At 40.8% G+C, this 20,555-nt stretch overlaps 2 protein-coding genes across 2 annotated transcripts in view; both read left to right on the forward strand.

Moving 5' to 3' along the window:
* Positions 1 to 19,694, forward strand: part of LOC149300164 (AP2-associated protein kinase 1-like) — a 40,905-nt gene extending 21,211 nt beyond the window's left edge. The window contains exons 12-16 of the mRNA XM_089485579.1: positions 131 to 304; positions 503 to 732; positions 1,998 to 2,155; positions 2,464 to 2,580; positions 18,655 to 19,694. Of these exons, the coding sequence (XP_089341705.1) occupies positions 131 to 304; positions 503 to 732; positions 1,998 to 2,155; positions 2,464 to 2,580; positions 18,655 to 19,694 (1,719 nt within the window). The remainder of the gene's footprint in view (positions 1 to 130; positions 305 to 502; positions 733 to 1,997; positions 2,156 to 2,463; positions 2,581 to 18,654) is intronic.
* LOC149300165 (AP2-associated protein kinase 1-like) lies at positions 3,874 to 11,455 on the forward strand. The gene is made up of 5 exons (XM_089485467.1): positions 3,874 to 3,889; positions 4,256 to 4,357; positions 6,661 to 6,762; positions 10,560 to 10,664; positions 11,361 to 11,455. Exons 1-5 carry the CDS (start codon positions 3,874 to 3,876, stop codon positions 11,453 to 11,455), a joined length of 420 nt encoding a protein of 139 aa, XP_089341593.1.
* Positions 19,695 to 20,555: the final 861 nt, after the last annotated feature.

A 20,555-nucleotide genomic window follows, 5' to 3' on the forward strand; every position in this document is an offset into this window, starting at 1 on the left:
GGTTATGGCAAATGAATAACGTGCACCATGGCTGTTTTTTTATTTCTTTTGTTAGATTGCTGTCATTACATGCTTGTCTTTCTATGTGTGATGTGTGTAAATGTGTTAATTTCTTGTTTATGTACCACAGATGCAGGCGATGCAGCAGCAGCAGATGATCCAGGCGTATTACTTGCAGCAGCAGCTATTGGCACAGCAGGCTGCCATGCAGCAGAAAGCAGTAGTGCCGATACCGGGGCCTTTGCCAGCGCAACCGCAAACCATACCTACTGCTGTTCAGCCGTCAGCTCCTCCGGAACAAGCGGTGAGTGTTGTGTACATTTCTGGGGGTTACTGGTGAAGCACGCACCAGAAAGTGTATTCTGAACCTAGTGAACTGCAGACCTGAAGAGTCCATGGTCTGTGCTGGTCGGCGGTGAAACACTGTCCTGCAATATAGATTACATTTTAGAATAAATATAGGTATGTATAAACCCAAAACCGCTGTAATATTTTGTTTCAGATTCAAGCTCCAGTAAGAACAAACCAGAAGCCCCAGGCAGTCTCCGCTCAGCCCTCTGTAGGGCAAAAGCTGGGCTCTCTTACGCCTCCCTCGTCACCCAAGACGCAGCGTGGTGGACACCGAAGGATTCTCAGTGACGTCACACACAGCGCCGTCTTCGGTGTCCCTGCTAGTAAATCGACCCAGCTCCTTCAAGCAGCAGCTGCCGAAGCAAACCTCAACAAGTCAAAGTGAGCGTTCAAAATGTGCTTCTTCAGCAAAGATTTCTAAGCTATCCGTGCAAATAACCATATTGCTCAGTAATGGTCGCTAGGTGTTTTGTAAGCTCTAATGAGGACAGTGATTGATTTAAGAGGGGTCTAATATAACTTTACAACAAGATAAATTAGGTGTTCTATCTGTCAGTGTTGTGCACAAGGCTGTTCTTAACCTCTTGTGTGGTTGGAGTGGATTAGTGGTTTTGTATTGCTGCAGACCTAGAATATGTAATAAGGAACCATGATTAAATAATATATATGTTTGAAAGCAGGTAGGAATTTTTTTGGCATACTTGTCACCTTCTCAAACCTTCACCAGGTAAGTAAGGGAGGTGCGGGAATGTCCTTCGTGGAGATTTACAGGATAGGTTGAAAATGGGTACCAGTAGACTGATACAGAACAAAAATCGCAGCTCTAGAAAGTTGCTCTCCTATCTTTTCACCTGGGAATACCAGTGCTGATGATGAAAGCAGAAGGTGATCCTCTGATGCTTTCATAAGTTCCAAAAACCACAGTATTCCAGACCTATGAGACATGAGGTTGGGTGGGTAGATTCCCTGCCTTATATTCTGCAATATGAGCCTCACAGAAATACAGCTGGACATCAGCCAAACTGTGCCGACACCTGCTGCAGAAGTCTACACAGGTTCTGCAGCCTAGAATATTTCTGGTCTGTAGTACAGAAGGCTCGGTACGCCAGGAATACTCCATGCGCGCTGTCAGGATGTTTACCCCATGGTTCCACTTTAGCACAATAAAAGTGGAATATTGACGTCCCGCTTATCTCTCCTCCTTCGATTAGCATGTGACCACCAATGTATCTAAACCAAGTTGTAACATTAGTAGCCAAAGGAGATTCTATTAACTTGCTTCATTCTTATGAGTAATCACTATAGCGTTTCTCTCATGTCTGGAGAGGTTAAAGGATTATGTGTTTTATGTAATGGTGTTGAACATTTACTCCTAAGTTAAATTCTGTTGCATGTGTCCTTTACTAAGTTTTCTACAAAATGCCATTTAGTTCCCATGGTCAGATATTCTATATTGCTTGTGTGCATGCATTCCTTCGCACACACTAGAAGAAAGTAGAGCAAAGTATGGATGAACATGTAGGTGCACAGTGCTGGTGGTGGTAATATACCATGGTTCCATAAAATAACATAATGGTTGTTTTTGGTTAAAAGTATTGAAATAGCACATATCGTAAAATATACTTTCCTTGTTTATCTCGTATCAGGTCAGCCACAACCACCCCTTCTGGGTCTCCTCGGACATCTCAGCAGAATGTCCACAACCCACCTGAGTCTTCGGGATGGAATCCTTTTGACGATGATAACTTCTCCAAACTCACTGCTGAGGAGCTCCTGAACAAGGACTTTGCCAAGCTGGGAGACAGTAAGTTTTTTGTTTTTTTTGTTTTTTTTATTATTGTTATTTTTTATTGTATTTTTGAGTCCAATGTTTCTCAGTACTCCTTGGTCAAGGTATATTTTAATGATAATTATATAAATGCACAGCAGACATTTCGAAATTGTTCGTGTTGTACGTTTATTGGTTCGTTCGGTTTCTGTGCATCTTATAAATACATCGTATCATTTTGACATTTAAACTTTCTTGGGAGAAGACACAATGGCTCGCTGTCCTGATCGAGTTTCTTTTGTACTGGTCTTGGTGTAAGCATCGCTCTCTCCGTTCCTTTGCAGATAAACCGTCGGAGCAGCTCAGCAGCTCAGCAGAGGACCTCCTGTCTGGGTTTCCAGCTCCCCCTGCTGTGTCTCAGGCTGATTCTTTTGGACCTTCTCTGTTTTCCAGCGGAACAGGTGATGTCACACCCCAGCCCCACATTCATAAGCTTCTTCTCCTTTGTGCTGTTGCCTATCTTAATAGCAATTTACTAACTATTATACAAGCATGTTTTCCTCAATAACTCATGAAAAACCTCCGTTCAGAATGAAAAAGTGCTCTTCTGAAAATTTAGATTTGTAGCAAAAAGCTCAATAATTTCAAGTGGTATTTTTTAATTGGTGGGGATGCTTTTCTGCGTCCCATACACCCCCACCAATGCGGAAGACATATTAAAGTACTTTGTTTTGATTGCAATACTATAAATGCATAGTGAAGTATGAGGAAATGCTTTTCTCTCGCACTGAGGACTCTCTTCTTCTTCTCCTCTTTCTCGCTTCTTACTCCTTCTTTTTTCACTTCTCTGTCGGGCCAGCTGTGGATAAACCTGCAGATGCGCAGGGGCAAGATCCCAGCCCTCCGCTGCACAAACCATCTGACCCCTTCCTACCTCTTCCTCTGTCTGACACACCAGGTAAAGCCACCACAAGAAAGGGAAGGTCTTGTTTTTTTGTTATCATTTATGGGGTGATGTGGGAAATGAAACGGTTTTATACGCCTAGAAGAAATCCTGTTTAGAATCTATAGAAGTCGCGTTTTTTGAGTACCAGTCTTCACCGCTCGTGGCCAGTATAGCGTAGAGACGGCCGTTCGGAGCTTAATGACTGCTTTTATGACATGGGGAAAATGAATATTATATGTGGCTTTTAGCTTGTAAGCTGGTCTTCTCTCAGAGGTGGTCGCCCCCACCTATATAAATTTGTACTTTTTCATTAAGTACATTGTTCTCAGATTATTTCGTGTTTTTAATACCCATTACATGTTTATAAACTGGTTCAGTAATAACTATTAGTCTGTTTGATCGCAAGATATAGTAGAACCTTTTTTAAGAAAAGTATCGAGCTGCTCTCTTTATATTTTCCAATATGCATTAAACGTTAATTCCAAAGCATTCTATCGAAGTCTTTGACATGCCTTTTGCTTGGTCAGGCTTATCCTTCTGCATGTGACTGTACTATCCCTAGCCGCTATGTGTGATAGGAATATCTACGAGTTAATTCACTAAAGCAGACGTTTGCAGGAGAGTTGCTGTTTCAGCTCACTGTCTTTATCATGCATTATGATGAAGGGCCAGCCCTGCCAAGCTTCTGCTAGAAGAAGGGGTTAGCTGCCCCTTCCTCATGTATATTTCAGTTAGTGTAGTGACTACAGGGTATATTGCTGATCTCAGTCCTTCTAGCAGGGAAATTAATGTAAACGTGGCTTCCGTAATGCATAGTGAAGTCGGTGAATTCAGACTCTAACTTTCCTCCGAAGCTCTGACTTAATGAATAAACCTCTCTCATCCTGAGGGCCAAAGTTGCATGGTCTCACTTTGTCCAAGAGTGTCTGTAGGGGCTCTTGATCTCCGTGAAAATTTGGGATCTGTTAAAGGTGTGAATTTAACACGTTTGTAACTAAATGCGGCATTAGAAGCGTCTTTCTGCTAAAAGACCAAACCCTTCCCAGGAATAATGATGGAATCACGGTATGGATGCTAATTTGACAATGTGCATGCTGTCTACTCTCTGCCCTACGCTTTGGATCCTCATTGAACGTTTCTTTTATTTCCCCCCCCCCCCACATCTTTTCTTTTCCTTCTGCTTAACCCAGAGAAATTGATTGAGGGTCTCAAATCTCCGGAGCCCCAACTTCTGCTCCCCCATCTTGTGCAGCTGGCAGACCCTTTTGGCAGCACCTCTGACGCTTTGAATGGTAATCGCTTTGTGGTCAAAGTGTGTTACTTATAAATAATGCCTTCATGTGTTCAAAAGAAACACTTGAAAATGATTATTTCCAGGACTTACGGAAGAGTAACTTATGACTTTTTCCACCATTAGCAGGAGGTTATAAGCTTAGTTACAGCTCTATCTTTAGATCTTCATACAGTTCTTGGTCTGTTTGTGCTGATATGATATGAAGGTACTATTCTTATAACCTTGCCTCCTTTACAGTGTTGTGGTGATGCACAAGTAATCTTGGAAATAACAGAACTTCTTTTTTTTTTCTTCTGCCTTCCCTATATGTATCCTGCGCCTGTGCAACAAAAATAATTTAACGGGACACTTTTGTCCATTGCCTCTGAAGGCCTTTACATGTGTTTGTGTGTATATTTGTATGTATATATGTATAATATTATAAACACGTGTGTGTGTGTGTATATATATATATATATATATATATATATATATAGATATATATATATATGTCAGGGCTTGATGAATCCGGCACTATATGTTTTCCTGTGGGGACTTTCGTAGCGGGTGCTGGTTCTTATATATCAGATATTGGGGTCATGTAATGCACGTTACATCACCCTGCTGGGTCTCCTCACTGTGCCCCCCACAAGGAAGCATGCCTGCCGGATTCACAATAGCAGAAGTTAGGCAGCGTCCAGTAGCAGATGTGAGGAGGGGGGAGGGAGTAGTGTATGTGAGTGTGTGTATACTATAGTGCCAGAGTCAATGTGTATATGTATAGCAGGGCTTGACAAATTTGTTTTAAATCTAGGAGCCAGCTAAAAAAGTTTTTGCCCCAGCACCCAATCTCAAGTTATTGATTGTTAACACCAATCACAGTCCTGCCCAGACATACCCAGGTTCCAGCATGTAATGGCTGACTTGGCATGATAGGAGTACATGTTGAAACCTGGCTTGCTGCCCCTCCCCCCTGTGTACTGATGCTGCACATCACTTAGACCACCATGTGCCATGGACCTCCCCCCACTTACACAACCATGCTATCACACACACTCATTCATACACCCTCCTTCACCCCCTTACCTGCACTGCAGATCTCCCACACGCAGGCTTCCATAGGGGCCGTGCTGATTCTCTCACTGTCTCTCTGCACAAACTTCTCTTGTCTCGCCCACTGGGAGGGGGAACGGAGCAGTAATGCATTATTTTTTTGGGGGGGGCATTTTGCCGATGTGTTTCGGCCACCGGTTTGGCTCACAAACACCTAGGCGCCAGGACAAAATTTTCAGTCGCCATGGCGACCTGGCACCTGGGATTTGTCGAGCCCTGATTTATAGTATAGTCTGAGTGTGTATATTTATACTCGGTACATCTACTGTATTGTAGTGCCAAATTCAGTGTGCATATGCCTATTGTGTGAAGAGTGTGTAATTATATTATATATATTGCTGTTAGCCTGTGTGTATATGTATAGTGCTGGAGTCAGAGTGTGTGTGTGTGTCAGTGTGTATATGTATAATGCTGTAGTCAGTGTGTGTGTCAGTGTGTATATGTATGGTGCTGGAGTCAGTGTGTGTGTGTCAGTGTGTATATGTATGGTAGTGGAGTCAGTGTGTGTGTATGTGTCAGTGTGTATATGTATAGTGCTGGAGTCAGTGTGTGTGTCAGTGTGTATATGTATGGTAGTGGAGTCAGTGTGTGTGTGTCAGTGTGTATATGTATAGTGCTGGAGTCAGTGTGTGTGTCAGTGTGTATATGTATAGTGCTGGAGTCAGTGTGTGTGTGTCAGTGTGCATATGTATAGTGCTGGAGTCTGTATGTCTACTATATTGTAGTGTGTTTGTTTCCGTAGTGTTAGAGCGTGTATTTCTATATATGTATAGCGCTAGCTAGTGTGTGCAGGAGCGTGGTATTGGCGTGTATGGTGTTGTTTGTTACAGTATGGCTTTAGTATGAGTGTATGTCAGCATATGGTGTTACATTGTGTGTGGTGTTAGTATGTGTGTACATGAGCGTAGAATATTAGCAGGTGTTAGTGTTTGTGAGCATAAGATGTAAGCCCGTGTCTGTAAATTGTATGTGTGCGGAAGGAAAAAAAGCTGGTTCTTAACTTTTTGGCTGGCTCCTAGATTCAAACCAAATTTGTCCGATATATAAATAAAACACCTGCTCTAAGATCAGCCCAAAATTACGATATGTCCTTGGTATAAGATTGGGCTAATTAATAAGTATTCCAAGAGCTGTGGAGTTCTCATTGTTTTCTTTCTTTACTCTCCTTCCTTTTCTATTTTGTGTTCTCTGCTTGCTGGATCCACCAAGGCAAGTCAGAGGTAGCTGTTGAGAGCCTGATTCCGGGGCTTGAGCCTCCAATGCCCCAGCGTCTGTCATCCCAGGCAGACTCCATTGCTTCGAACCGCACAGGTTGGTGGACAGAATTAAAAGTCTGCATTATATAAAGTCCAGTGCCCAATACTCCAGGCACACGTCTCTCTACCATTCCTACGCTTGCATCCAACTTAATGAATTAACAGCTGTCGAGCTGTCCCCTGGTTAAGTGAATGCCTTCCTCAACATTGTCCTCAAAATTTTGAACGAAGTATAAATGTGGGGGGAGACCTAGTTGTGTACTTTTACCATAGGAATATTAATCTGGCCGTACCCCTTTTGTGTTCCCTTGGGCCTTTACTACACCAAGGGTTATGCAGCTTTTAAGAAAACTTTGTAATTATTTCTGGCTCTCTGTTCAGAAGCTTAAAGAAGTACCTGCCAAACCCCAATCAATTTAGAATAAAGAAGATGATAGTACTACCCTGGAGGTATTTCTGGATTTAGCTGCTCTCCTCTCTTTGGGCTCACGAATAGCCTTATACAGAAAGGATGACCTTTGTTATAAACGGTATGAAACGGGCATGTCATTTGTGCTTTAGACCTGTTATACAGAGAAAAGTATTCAATATAATGTAGTAAACCCTGTACTACAAACGAGCGAGGCTCGTTTGCTCGTTTACTCGTTCCAGAATGATGCGTGTACCCCAGTAATGATCGCTCCATGTAGTACCACTTGGTGGCAGCCCTGCTGTTGAGATGATTTGGCTTTTCTGTCGTCAACTGCATTAACCTTGTGTAGGTACTTGGTGGTATTTGATGCTGTTTAGAGTGTAGAAGGTTGGATAACCTTTAGTCTCACATAAGCTTTGAACATATGAGGCCGTAAAGTCTCTACTTTCTCTGGCACCAATATGGCAATATCAATTTTGTTGTAATATTTATCACGTAGTGCTCATGTATACTAACACTTTGCCATCTTCTTAATGCTGCGCATTGGGATTCATCGCTTCTCCAGATTCACTTACTGGAGAAGATTCCCTCCTCGACTACTCCCTTCTCTCTAACCCTACAGCCGACCTTCTCGATGAATTTGCACCTGTAACGCTCTCTGCTCCAGCATCTGCAGGTAACGAGAGGATAAGTCATGGCATAAGCAAGACTTACCCAAACTGTTTCATGCTCATTCCATCCATCTGTCCATTTGTCTCTTTGTGGAGGTCCTGCATAAATGGACATGCAAGGCTTTACACAGGACCTACCTGATACAAGTCTAAGTACAAAACATGTGCAGACTGGCCAGCTTTGAGTCCAGTAAACATGGGGGATATCCATGCCGTTGTATTGCCAAAATACACTTCCGGTGATTCTTGGTTGGCCATACCCTGGTTCAGCGTAAGTTATTCGTAGTTCGATAACAAGTAAAAAACTGTTTGCATTGTGTGCTTGACTTAGCAGTATTTTTTGAGAAACAAATACTTTGTTTAAATATTTTGTTTTTATTTTTAAATCCTTTGATTTAGTTGAAATGGTAGGGCAAGTTCTATCAAGCTTTAAACGAGCAGTTTTTTAATTTTTTTCAATTTTTTTTTATTCCTCGTCAACTAATCGTAACTCCAAAGAGTCGCCCTGTAGGAGGCGCAGTCACTCAAGAATGCTTGCTGGGTGTGAATGTATCACAGCGTACACTACAGCCCTAAAATGTATAGAAACAGCAGATTGTGTTTATAAAAGAAATTGGTCCCCTAAATACCATGTCATAGGTTGCTAAATAACACGCCCTCTGGCCACACCCCCAGTCACACCCCCTTAAAATGTTGCTTGCAAAGCTGATCTTTAGGAATAAACTGATCAGTGGGTCCTCCCCTTTTTTTTTTTTTTTTTTTTAGGAAATACACTTCTGGTGAAACCGCTAATTTGGTTGGTCTCTCTGTATTGTAAAGCTGTAAATCTCATCCAATAAAAGGAAAACCTTTAATTAAAATAGGGAAGCTTACTAGCTTGAGGGAAATCCAATAAAGTGCTTCCCTGTCGCGTGGCACCAGCTTGTAATGTTCTTGTTGCTGTGATAGTCCTGCCAGTAACAGGTGAGATTCCAGAACATAAAACGTGGAGAGATAACGAGTAGCAGAAAGTCTTATGAAGTGATGAGTCCAAAATGAATGCCTTGGTTCACAAAAATCTTATCATATTAGAAGAACAGTTGGCAAGATTTATGTCTGATTGCTGCCTTTATATGAAATGCAGTGGTGGCTTTTTTCATGGTCTAGTGTAGTATTTTTTGGTATAGGGGATCTGTTTGATGACCACCTCAGAGCATCAAATGCATCTGTGAGGTGTTACCTAGATAGGGAAACAAAAAGGCCAACAGAATCTGTCGCACACACAATAAAGGTACATGTGAGGCACAATTGGGCACAGGCCCAGTAGGCAATGCCTGGCTTGCCCAATGGGCAGGGTGGCTTAAGACTTTCGCACACAGTGTTGCATATGTATGTATTTGTGTGTGGGTGTATATTGTGTGTGTATATTGTGTAATTCATCCTCTGTGGATACGTTGCCTACAAAATCTGCTTTGGATTTGTGCCAACTAGTCGATCTATACTCGGGCACAGAGTTGTAGTTCATGTTATTCCTACGAGTACTAATGAAAAGTTACATTACACAACATACTTTGCTTTTATAACATGTAGTATTGGATATGGATGATGAATTCATAGGTTGATCTACAAAGGTTACCAGCTTCAGTTAACCAAACAAGTTCTAGAAAAGGAACATGTGGCTTGTATTCAGCTCCTAAGGATAGGAGACCATCCAAACACTGACTGTATTATTTTGTTTGTATAAGTGTGTGTGTGTGTGTAATTTGTATTTTTATTGTCTAATTGCTTGAGATTAGGGAACCAATCTTATCTAACAAATTATTTGAATTAAATATTTTACTCATGGGTATGAAGCCCAGAATTTGATATACTTTTTTTAGTCTGTAAATGGTAATTTATTTTTTGGGAGATTATGCCTTGAAGGTTTATGAGCTGGACACTTTTTGTAATGATGAGCCTGGATGGTAAAGGGGGAAACAATTCATGAATTGTAGATGTAGCTCTTTTGTGTAGCCATAGCATACAGTTCCTAAAAAGTGTCCCAAGAGCAGTCAGATAGTCTTGGTTTGGAAAACCCCCCCCCCCTCAGTTTGTCCCTCCAGTATCTTTCCTCACCTGGACACAGTAAAACGTTAATGTAGATGAGTACCCCAGAGCTTCCCCATGTAAAGGTTGGGAGGTGTATACGTCTGGGGAAGAAACACTTGCTAAAATCAGAATGATTTTGAGGCACATACTTTAGGGAGTGGCAGCTTTTGATTTCAGGTTTTTGAACATATCCTTCCCATGTCTATCCATCACACACTGGTTTCCCTATTCTATTCTCCCTAATGGGTAGACGGTATGAGTCCCTCCAGTCACTTACAGACTACAAGTAAAACTCTCCTGCCACTGGCTTTAGGTTTTTGTAATTCATTGTGTCCTGGAGAGTCTCAAAGTGCCTACCCCTGCTCTACGGGGTTCTCCTCATCACTCAAACCAAACACTTTGTGAGAAATACAGCAGATTCTCAGGGCAACCCGGCAGAATACATTTCTTGTAATAATCATTAAACCATAAAGGTTTCACATGAAGCACCCAAGAGGGAGAATCTCTCTGCTTCTTCATATCGGTATTCTCTGGTTTAAACTGTTTGTACAAGAAAAATGGTCGTTGGGTTGCCCTTGGAATAACGTTCATTCCTCCTCTGCTTTGCTTGGCTTGTATGTGGACATTCTATCAAGCCTCTCTCTCTTCTGCTTTCTGAGCTTGCCGCTTCTCTCTCTTTCTCTTTTGCTCCGCACGCTGCAGACGATACTAACCTCTTAACGGGCTTTGATATTCCAGAAGATACTGAAAAAAGGGCTGATGATGAATTTGATCCTATTCCAGTTCGGGTATCCAAAAACTCCCAAGGTAAGCTAGAAGAGGGAAGTGAGATGGGATTGGTGACCGTAGAGGTTATTCTATTCCTGGGTTTTTTTCTAGTATGGTACCCATATTTAACAAGCCCCAAAAACAATGCTATACAAGAGAATTAAGCAAAATAAACCCTTTTATAATTTTAAATTCACTTACAAAAAAAGTAAAAAAAAAAAGAAATGCTCTGTTATGGTTTCCCAGCCTTAGCAGAACTGGCTGTATCCATATCTTTAATTATGTTATAGTTTTTCTTTAAATGATTCTACAATTTGATGAGCAAAATTTGCTTCTGAATACATTTCAAACATCTAAAATGATCTAGTGTATTGCAGGAGTAAGAGAGAGCTTGTGGCAGGGAGTCACTGCTCACTTATAAGCCGATTCTGCCAGTTGGACATCTAGAAGGTCTATGGTGTTTAAAAAAAAAAAAAAAAAAAAAAGTACATTAAATGTACAGAAATTATGTAAATAATGATACCTTGTGTTTTAAGGGCTTTAGTGGTAGCTTTCTGTGTTTGGCTGTATTAACCTATGGATATTATTAATTCTGCTGTTGTACTACCACTTTGATTGCTCCCCTTCTTCTGTTCCACTGCACCCCTTCTTCTGTATTTGTTGCACTCTCTGCTTTATCGCCTTGTCTCCGTTCTCACCAGCATACTGAACTGCTGTCTCTCCCCCACTTTCCAGGTTCTCACTCTAATAACAACAGTGGAAATTCTGAGTCCAGCCTACCAAACATGACCAGGTCTCTTCTTCTGGTGGATCAGCTCATAGACTTGTAAACTGCACCTATGCTAGGAAAGTCCTCCCCCTCTACAGAAGAGTATCCCTGCATATATATATATATATGTTTATAGACCAATATATATATGTACATCTATTTATTTTTTATTTTTGATCCTTCTGTGCGCACTGCTATAGCGTGGATCTATTAAGGAGCCTCTGGCTGACTCTGAATAGATATCTTTGACCGCCTTTCTCATCTTGTACAACCTGCTTCCGTCTTAAGGGATAGAGACGTTCTGGTTGTTGGACTATGCATTATTAGCACACGGTTGAGGGTGGGGGAGAGGTAATTGCAATCTACTTCATCTCTGTTAACATCCTATGGTCGGCATGTAATTCACAGAATTCACTGATCATCGATAGGCTATTCTTACAGAACAATATAAACTAGATAATGCATTTACAAAACAAGGTTTAGAAGTAGTTAACTTTTCCCAGCAAAGGCTTCATGTGCCGTTTGATATATGTATGATCAAATCTATTTCCTTGGAAAATACGTTGCTTCTCGGTGAAGAAGGTACAGCATAGGGTACCTTCTCATCCCACAAGATCGACACAAATTTTTGAAATAAAAGATGAAAACTGGTATTGATGAGTAAATTAATGCAGATTTCTGCAATACCATAATCATGTGCCCGGTTATCATATTGGTGTCATGGTTCGGAATGACCCGGTGGCCCAAAAAAGAAGCAAATATTGTAAAAAAAAAAAACAAAAACAAAAAAAAACCCCAAGACATTTATTAGGTAGAGAGCAGTCTAAAATCCCTTTATCAAATGTAGATTTTTATACCTTGAAGAGCTTTTTATATTTGTCATGTAGCACCCAAAAAGCCTAAGTGTGTCTGCGATGTTACTAGGCAGGTGACCCTCTTCTTGTTTTTGTCTTTTGGTATTTCCTCCGCATTTCCAAAACGATTTTATCAAAACTATACTGGTTGTTACCAAAAGGGGCTGAATTTTTTTGTATTTTGTGGTTCATGGTAGTGTTGGCCACGGAAGATTAAGGTTCATGTGAAGGTTGGTTGGCTGATTCTTATGAATGTATGACACGACCTAAGAGACGAGATTAGAAATATAAGTAGATGTATAGCTCGATGAGTCAGGATTGTGTGGTGTGTGCATGCAAATGGAAGGGCAGCCCAGTACCCAAGACATAGATATGTTGTATAGAAATGTAGCACGTCTGTGAAATTATGTGGTGTTATCACAGTTCTTCCTTCCTGGGTTTTGGAAACAATGCTACCTGGTTTTGTACCTCACATTTTGTCTTTTTTTATTTGTTGAAAGTGTACTGAGTAGAGAAGATATTTGAAGGAGAATGAACATTGCCAAAAATTAGCATACCTGCATGTGCTCTGTCGTCCTCCGTTTGTTTGTTTGTTTGTTTGTATTTTTTTTCTCATCACATTTAATACTGAAACCAACGAAGAGGCTCTAGACTACAGCATATAAATCGTGCATCTTGAAACAGTAGATTGAAACATAATGTAATATGAGAAGATTGGACCACAATAATAAACTATTTTTTATTTTAAACAACTCATAAGACAAATCATTCTCCCTCTCGCTCATCTCTCGCTCATCTCTCGCTCATCTCTCGCTCATCTCTCGCTCATCTCTCGCTTGCTTTCTTTCGCTTTCATCTCTCTATCTCAACTTTCTCATCTCTCTCTCTCTCTCTCTCTCATCTTTGTACTATGTAAAATAATGTAATATTTCACGATCAGTATTTAGTTTTGTTTTAAATGTTTTCATCACAAAGTGCATCTAATAACATCGCAGCAGCGTACTGTATGTCACACTTCTTGTCGCTCAGCATTTCCCGTAGTTGACCATTCAATCCTGCAGGGGGTTAAGTGCCCCAATCTCTTATCTTTTTCTGTTTAATACTTTTTTCAGTAAGTATTTAAATCTGTATCAGTGTGTGTGTTCCGAAAGAACGGCATATTCCTTGTTTTGTGCAGATGTTGGTAAGAAAGTCGAAATTGTGTATGTTTATTGTGCACATAACCCACAGGGTGTACAGATCGTTGGGGTGTGTTTCTTTGTATGTCTAATGAATACCCCTCTTCAATGTGATGGATTTTGCTGTCTGTAAATAAGATCTTCTCAGTCTTCTAGGTGTGAGAAATCTCCTCTATACAACTGGTTTCTACCTGTGTCCAACACACTTACCTTGCTTTCGTCTCTATTGTATCAAAAATTGTTCTCTTGAGAACATCATAACTGTAGAAAAACTATTTAGTGAAGTGATTGGTAGAACATTGACTTGTGTATATATAAATATATAAATATATTTCTGTTATTTTAGTCCATGCGCCTCTTCCAGGACAGAATTATTGCAATTCTTCTTCTTTCAAGGTTTCTGAAAAATAGAGATTAAAAAGAGAAATAAACCTATGACATCTTAATCCCAAAAATCTCCCAGCTGTATAGTAGAAACTGATCTATTTCTGTGAATTAAAGTATTTTAAAGAATGGCTTTCGAAGTCGGGACTTGACTTTTTTTGTTCTTGAGATTTTGTGATTGTGCTATTGTGGTTAGCATTGGGGGAGGAGTGGCATCAAGATTCTTTTACACTCCACTAATGGCTGGTCTGTTTTAGAATTAATTAATAGGTTTATAAAATTGGATTCTACTGCCTATAAACATTGTTGGAGGGTGAGAACATTCAACCCATTTATCCAAACGCTGGATGACCTCAAACCTTACTTGGATATTTGTCTTAGTGCAGGGGCGTCTATGTATTGCTGCGGCCCACTTCATCAATGTATGTGTGTGTGGGGCCGCGCTTATTTTCCAAGGAGAGAAAACATGGCTTTTTAGATTTATAATGCATTTTAATACAGGGTTCATTTGGCAATAATGCAAAGGCAGTCACACACGCTCGCAAAGGCAGTCACACACGCTCGCAAAGGCAGTCACACACGCTCGCAAAGGCAGTCACACACGCTCGCAAAGGCAGTCACACACGCTCGCAAAGGCAGTCACACACGCTCGCAAAGGCAGTCACACACGCTCGCAAAGGCAGTCACACACGCTCGCAAAGGCAGTCACACACGCTCGCAAAGGCAGTCACACACGCTCGCAAAGGCAGTCACACACGCGCACACTATTTTCAAACCGTACATACACTAAAATACCCACATGCACGCGTGCGCGCACACACTAACATACCCAAAGACATGTCCACACTCTGAAATATCCCCTACACACACACACTAACATAACCATGCACTCACCTTAACATACCAAAAGAAACATATTCACACACACTAACATGCCCAGACACACAAACATACCCAGACACATGTTCACACACTGACACACATAAACACACACGCAACTTACCTTGTGAAGCTTCAACCTTCAACAGTCTTTAATGCAGCTCGCCCAGCTTACTACCACGCTACTCCCGTGGGATCACACAATGCAATGTTGTGTCACCCCGCCTCCTCCTGAAAATTAGGGCGATAAAGAAGTCCAGGTTTCGGGACTTACCTCTTTATCCCTACTCCATCTATCTCAAAGGAGAAGTGAATTGCTTTGTTGACCACCCCCTGATCCCTCAATGGTTGTAGATGCCGTTACCGGCTGCCCTAGAGTATTTGGCACCCAGGGCGGATCCCATATTTGCCCCTTTTCCGCCATTCCCACAATTTAAAATGTAAACATCCAATTGCGGAATAAGGAAAGCGTTTCCGGACCTCTGTCTCTGCAAATCTGCCTGCATTATTCTTGCATTTCTGTGTACTGCCACTAAAGGGCGGAGCCAGAGGGACACCCTCTTCCTGTTCCTCCAATCAGGAAGAAGGTGTGTCTGGAGGCTCCTCCCTTTTGCAGAAGTGCTCTTGGAAACCTGGCTGGAAAAAAAAACACGGGAGAAGCAACAGAAGAACAAGAAATGAGAAGAAGCACAGCTTGCAGGAAAGGAGACATGGATGTGGTCAGCTGAGAAGATAGGGGAGGCATTTAAAGAGAAATTTTCCCGGAGACTTGGCAAAAAATGTAGTTTTCCTGGTCCTTGGTCTTAAGTGACCCTAAAATGTTCAAAACGGTGTCCTTTTTAGTATTTTTCCTAAATGAGATATAGTAGACATGCTAAAGAAGATGAGACATCATCAGTGAAACTTTATGTAGCATAGAAAGGTCATAATACTTCCCATTTTTGGTTATTTTATCAGGATGGCACAGCCCAATGAGACTTCAGAGAGTATAATGATGCAGGTTTACACTTAAATGTCAATTCATTACACAATATTTGTGCAATGTATGAGTTTTGCTACAAGATTCTAGCCAAACAAAACCCTTTATATGGTCTGGTCAAAGAGGACCAAAAATTGGGGATTTTCAAGAATTCAAAGCAAGCTTGAATTTTATAACAAGCACTGTGAGTGTCCCAAGTAGTTTATTCAAGAACAGCTCCACGTAGGGTAGGTAACACCTAGGTAACACCTTCCTTGGTGACTTGTTAATAATATTTACTTGGTATAACAAGCAAAATAACGGAAAATACCTACAAAAGGCTTCATTGTCCTCCCTAAAGATCAATTTAAGTTATTATTTGTCCTTAATTAGGGCTAGGATTAGGGATTGACAGGGATGTGTACATTTTACCTCACAGAAAGAGATAACACAAATAATTTAGAGTCTTACACACAAAGAATAAAGTATGGTGGGGTTGCCCTTTTAAATATGCCATCGCCAGCAAAATGGTGGGATTCCCTGGTATTATCCATGAAGCTGATCTTTATGGCGAACCATAACGCCATTCTTTTTCAGTCCTTACCTGGAATGTAGAATAACATTGTACACAGTAACCAAAATCATTTTTATTGAGATTCTCCAAGCACCACTGTGCATAACTCTGGTAAACCAGCCTCATTCTTGGCTAATGGACAGTTGGACACGTGACTTTTTGAGAGTTGGACAAGCTATTTGGCCACTTCCAGATGTTGTTCTTCAGAATATGCACTAGCCTTTTGCATGGTGAGCCAAATCAACTCAGACTGGTTTTTTTGGCACAGAGTTAGGGCATCTGGCAGTGAGAAGTATAACTCGTTGGACTGTTGGATGGCATCCCAGAAAATCTAGGCCAAGTTAAGGAGAGGGTTAGATATGGGGGGGGGGGAAATAATGAATGAATGGATAACATATATTCAGAGGTTTCTAGTTAGTTTTTGTTTTGTTGGCCCCTTCTTGTTTTCAGAGATTCTTATTAATACACAAATGAGGCAAAATTTACTAAAAATAAAGCTCGTCCACCTGCACACGTCTAACTTGCACCAAGAGGAAGATGATGTTATTGACGGCGGCTAAAGCCTTTTATTAAAAAATATTGGGAACAATTGAGCGCATAACATTTTAACAGAACAGGCCGTGCATTTTTTGTCAATGAAGTGGGCGAGGGGCTGATCCTTCTCTGTGATTCTAAAGATCCCTGTGAGGCCCACACGTTCATTTTGTTTTCTTCTCCTTCACACGATCGGCTTGTCTTAATTGCAAAGGTAACAAAATTCACATTTCAAATAGCAAATAACCTGGCTCAGTTTTTTGGTTTTTTTTGAGCACTTGATGGCTGTCTCTAACCTTTAATTGTATTTTGGGTAACTAGCATCTAAGTCATATTATCCTGTGTATTCTGCATTGCTAGCTGTTCTTGCTTAAAAAAAAAACAAAAAAAAAAAAAACATTGGGGTCGGGAGTTAATAGAAATTGGAATTCTTATTCTACCTTAGCCTTGTCTACCCTTTTCTCATCTTTTCTGATGTCGCTTTCCTAATCCCTCTAGCCTGCTAATATTTCCCCCAAGGTAAGCCACGTTACTTGTGTGTCTCTTCTATAAAGTGTGACGTAAATATCTGTTTCAGGTGGAGCCAAACTACTCTCTGTGGGTGTTTTTTTTAATACTTCATTTTATGGTGTCTTGTGTAGTGTAACTAGTATAAGGTAGCCACTTGGCTAGGAGTAGAGCACATTAACTCTTTGTTTTCAATAGCTAGATTACATAGTGCTGGGCTATAGACCTCTACACCAAGCGCTGAATGCAACATTTCAGTGTTTGCAGATAACAAATGTTTTTGTAAAGTGATTAAATAATGATTATTTAGCCCCTCTTGTATCTGTATGTGTAAGTGTATCTTTGCTATGTACGTGTTAACCCCTGTATACAATGCTTAATAAACATAATAAATGTATCAGAAGTGGATGTTTCCTTCATGCATAGGGATTTAACCAAAATAGGTGGCAGGTAGTAAACATTCAGAGGTGCTCCAGCATCAAAACATGTAACATTATGCAATTTAGGGGGAAAAAATGCTAATGAGTTGAATGAATTTTTTCAGCGCAATCTTAAGAACTGCTGCAAAAGCAAGCAAGTTGTTATCCATTATGAAAAGGTAATGAGTGCATGGGATGACAACATAGACATCACATTGAATATGCAGTACAATTCTGAGAACCAGATCACTAAGAGGAAAAAAAAACTTCATGGAACTAGAAAAAGGGTCAGAGACAATTAAACTAATTAAAGGAATGGCGGGTCTTAGAAATGACAGACTTTTTAACTTTGGACCCTACCTGGGGGTATGATTACCATGCTATTGAAGCATGTTATACATGTGTAATATACATACACACGTATCAGAAATGTCCTTGTTTTTGAAAGAAAAGCAAATTTTGTCCATGAAATGGGTCAGTACAGTACAGACGTTGTTCATGTCGTAAATTACTATTGTAGCTGGAAGTGGCTGATTTTAATGCTCGCTAATCCAAGTTTAAGTTTAAAGGGCTAATTGATACCCCTTTTGTATTTGCTACAGCTAGACATGTCTTTGTTTTCCAAACAGCTAAGTGACCCCAAACTTTTGGACTATATATATGTATGCACCCCAGTGCCCTTTGCAGCCTCATCAAGGAAGAATGCATATAAAAATACTTTTAATATGTATTTATTTGCTAGGAAAAACCTCATAGCATTTAGATTACCTGTCATTAAAGTACTCTTGAATATACAGTGAAAAGGAACCCAAGTAAATGAAAATTGCTTCCCCCAAAGGACTCTTGCCCTAATTCTTTCAATTACTGTTAATATTTTGTGACATGTTGAATGTCGTTTAATCCTGCTTTATCTGTGTTTTTGTTAGATTTCAGAGGGAATATACATTCTCATTTTATCTTATACATTTTTTAGGCCTTCAAAGAGACTCTCAGACGTTTCCACTTGGGAGTGATGTGCATCTTAAAGTAGCCAGCTCTGGAGGATACACACTGTCTGACGGCACACAGATTCTAGAGTTAAAGACTGATGTTCCTTCAAAGCGTCCGTCTAGCTGCAGTTCCTTCCATAGCAGTGAAGGAGAGGGGACTGACCATGAGCCAGACCTGTTGGATTGCAGTGGGTCTAGGCCTCTGTTGATGGAGTCAGATGAAGAAGATGCATCAAAGAAAGTCAAGGATGCTGTGTTTGCAAGTCCCCATCCCAATGTCATTCTAACCTCAAGTTCTCAAGTCCCTGTACCAAAAGGGGGGGTGGATCAGCCATCTGCAGAAGGGTTTTCCCAGGGCCTAGATGTATTTGCCACTGCTCCCTTTAGATGTTCCAAGGAATCACTGAATGATTCTGATGTTTTCACCAACGCTCCTTTTGTGGCTAAAACAACTCCTGTACTGGACCACAAGGAGGAACCTGATGTTTTCCTCCGAGCCCCATTTTCTAGGAAAATAAGTGTGGAAGAAACCACACCAAATGCTTCGCCCCATGTCATTCCATCTCTTGTAGGCCTTGAAGCAGCAACAATAGGTACACCTGCATTCCGAAATGTAGACCTGGGAGTGGGAACTCCTTCCATGAAGACCTCATATACCACTGGAAACCTCTATGTACATTCCAGCCGAACAGCTGAGTCCTCTTTCTTTCCTAATCCTTCAAAGGATCCGCTCAACTTAGAGAATCACAGGATCCAAGGACATGAGGCTGCCCAGGAGACTGTGTTTGGGACTGTAGTCACAAAGCCTTTTCGACCCCAATCACTCTCTAAGTATTCCCGACACTACAGCCCTCAAGATACGCAAAATGTGGATGCCCAGCCCATTGCTGCTTACAAAGTGGTGTCTCATGTGGCAAAAGCCTCTGTAGCTGGGTCTGTTCCTATCTCCCCTGTGACTTACAGAAATTCAGACCCATTTGGCGCGGCCCCTTTCCCTGCAAAATCTAGCAGACAAAATAAATAGGGGGAAATGATCTGCTTTGGGCTGCATTTAATAAGCACCTGCAGAAGATGCCCCAGCTTTCGTTCCCACCCAGGGTAATTTACATGGAAGGTTTCAGTACCTTCCCTGTTCATTGCCGTAGAAATATTATATATATACAAAATTAAAACTCTTGTTTTATGGGCGTTCCATGTGTTTGTCTCCAGCTTAAGAGATGGAGCTGTACTTAAGACTGCAGCCGATAGAATCTGTCCCATAAAGGATTACTTACAGAAACAGTCTGTCGAATAAAAGCTATCCTATGCAGGCACTGGAGTGACAGCTTCCTGTTTAATAATAAACACTAGGAATGACGTTTTATGTCTTTAACCTCATTATTGTTTAATTTGTGACATCATATTGTGCTATCTAACAGAAGTGATCCCTTCCGATTCACTGCTATAACAAACAGCCCTATAGCATTATACAGTTGTTGGCCTTTGCCTTTCCCGCTACACCTTTTCATGGGCACACTCCTGGTGTGGAAGCAGAAACACATTAAGCAAACAAATAATGTATATTGTTTCAGGTTAAAAAGTTTGGTTTTATGGATTTCTTTTTTTTTTAGTTTAGGGTTGAGAGTCTTTGGTGAGCAAATCCGTAAAAGGGCCTAGATGTACTAAAGCGAGTAAAGACAAAGCCCTTCCAGTTTCCGAAGGTCTTTTTGTGACCTTTAATGTATTAGGATCTTTTCAGCTTGTAACAAGTGGCTCCGTAAAATAGTTATTTCCCCTTAACTGCTTCAAAGACAAAGTATTTTGGAATTTCCATCTGCAACTTGGGATGTTGAAAACCCCTAGACCTGTTACACTAGCTTTTAGTATGTTTCATTCTTTTAAGTCT

Source organism: Sceloporus occidentalis, unplaced genomic scaffold (genome assembly GCF_023333645.1).
Source record: "Sceloporus occidentalis isolate IW3139 unplaced genomic scaffold, rSceOcc1.0.p SCAF_26, whole genome shotgun sequence".
Lineage (NCBI taxonomy): Eukaryota > Metazoa > Chordata > Lepidosauria > Squamata > Phrynosomatidae > Sceloporus > Sceloporus occidentalis.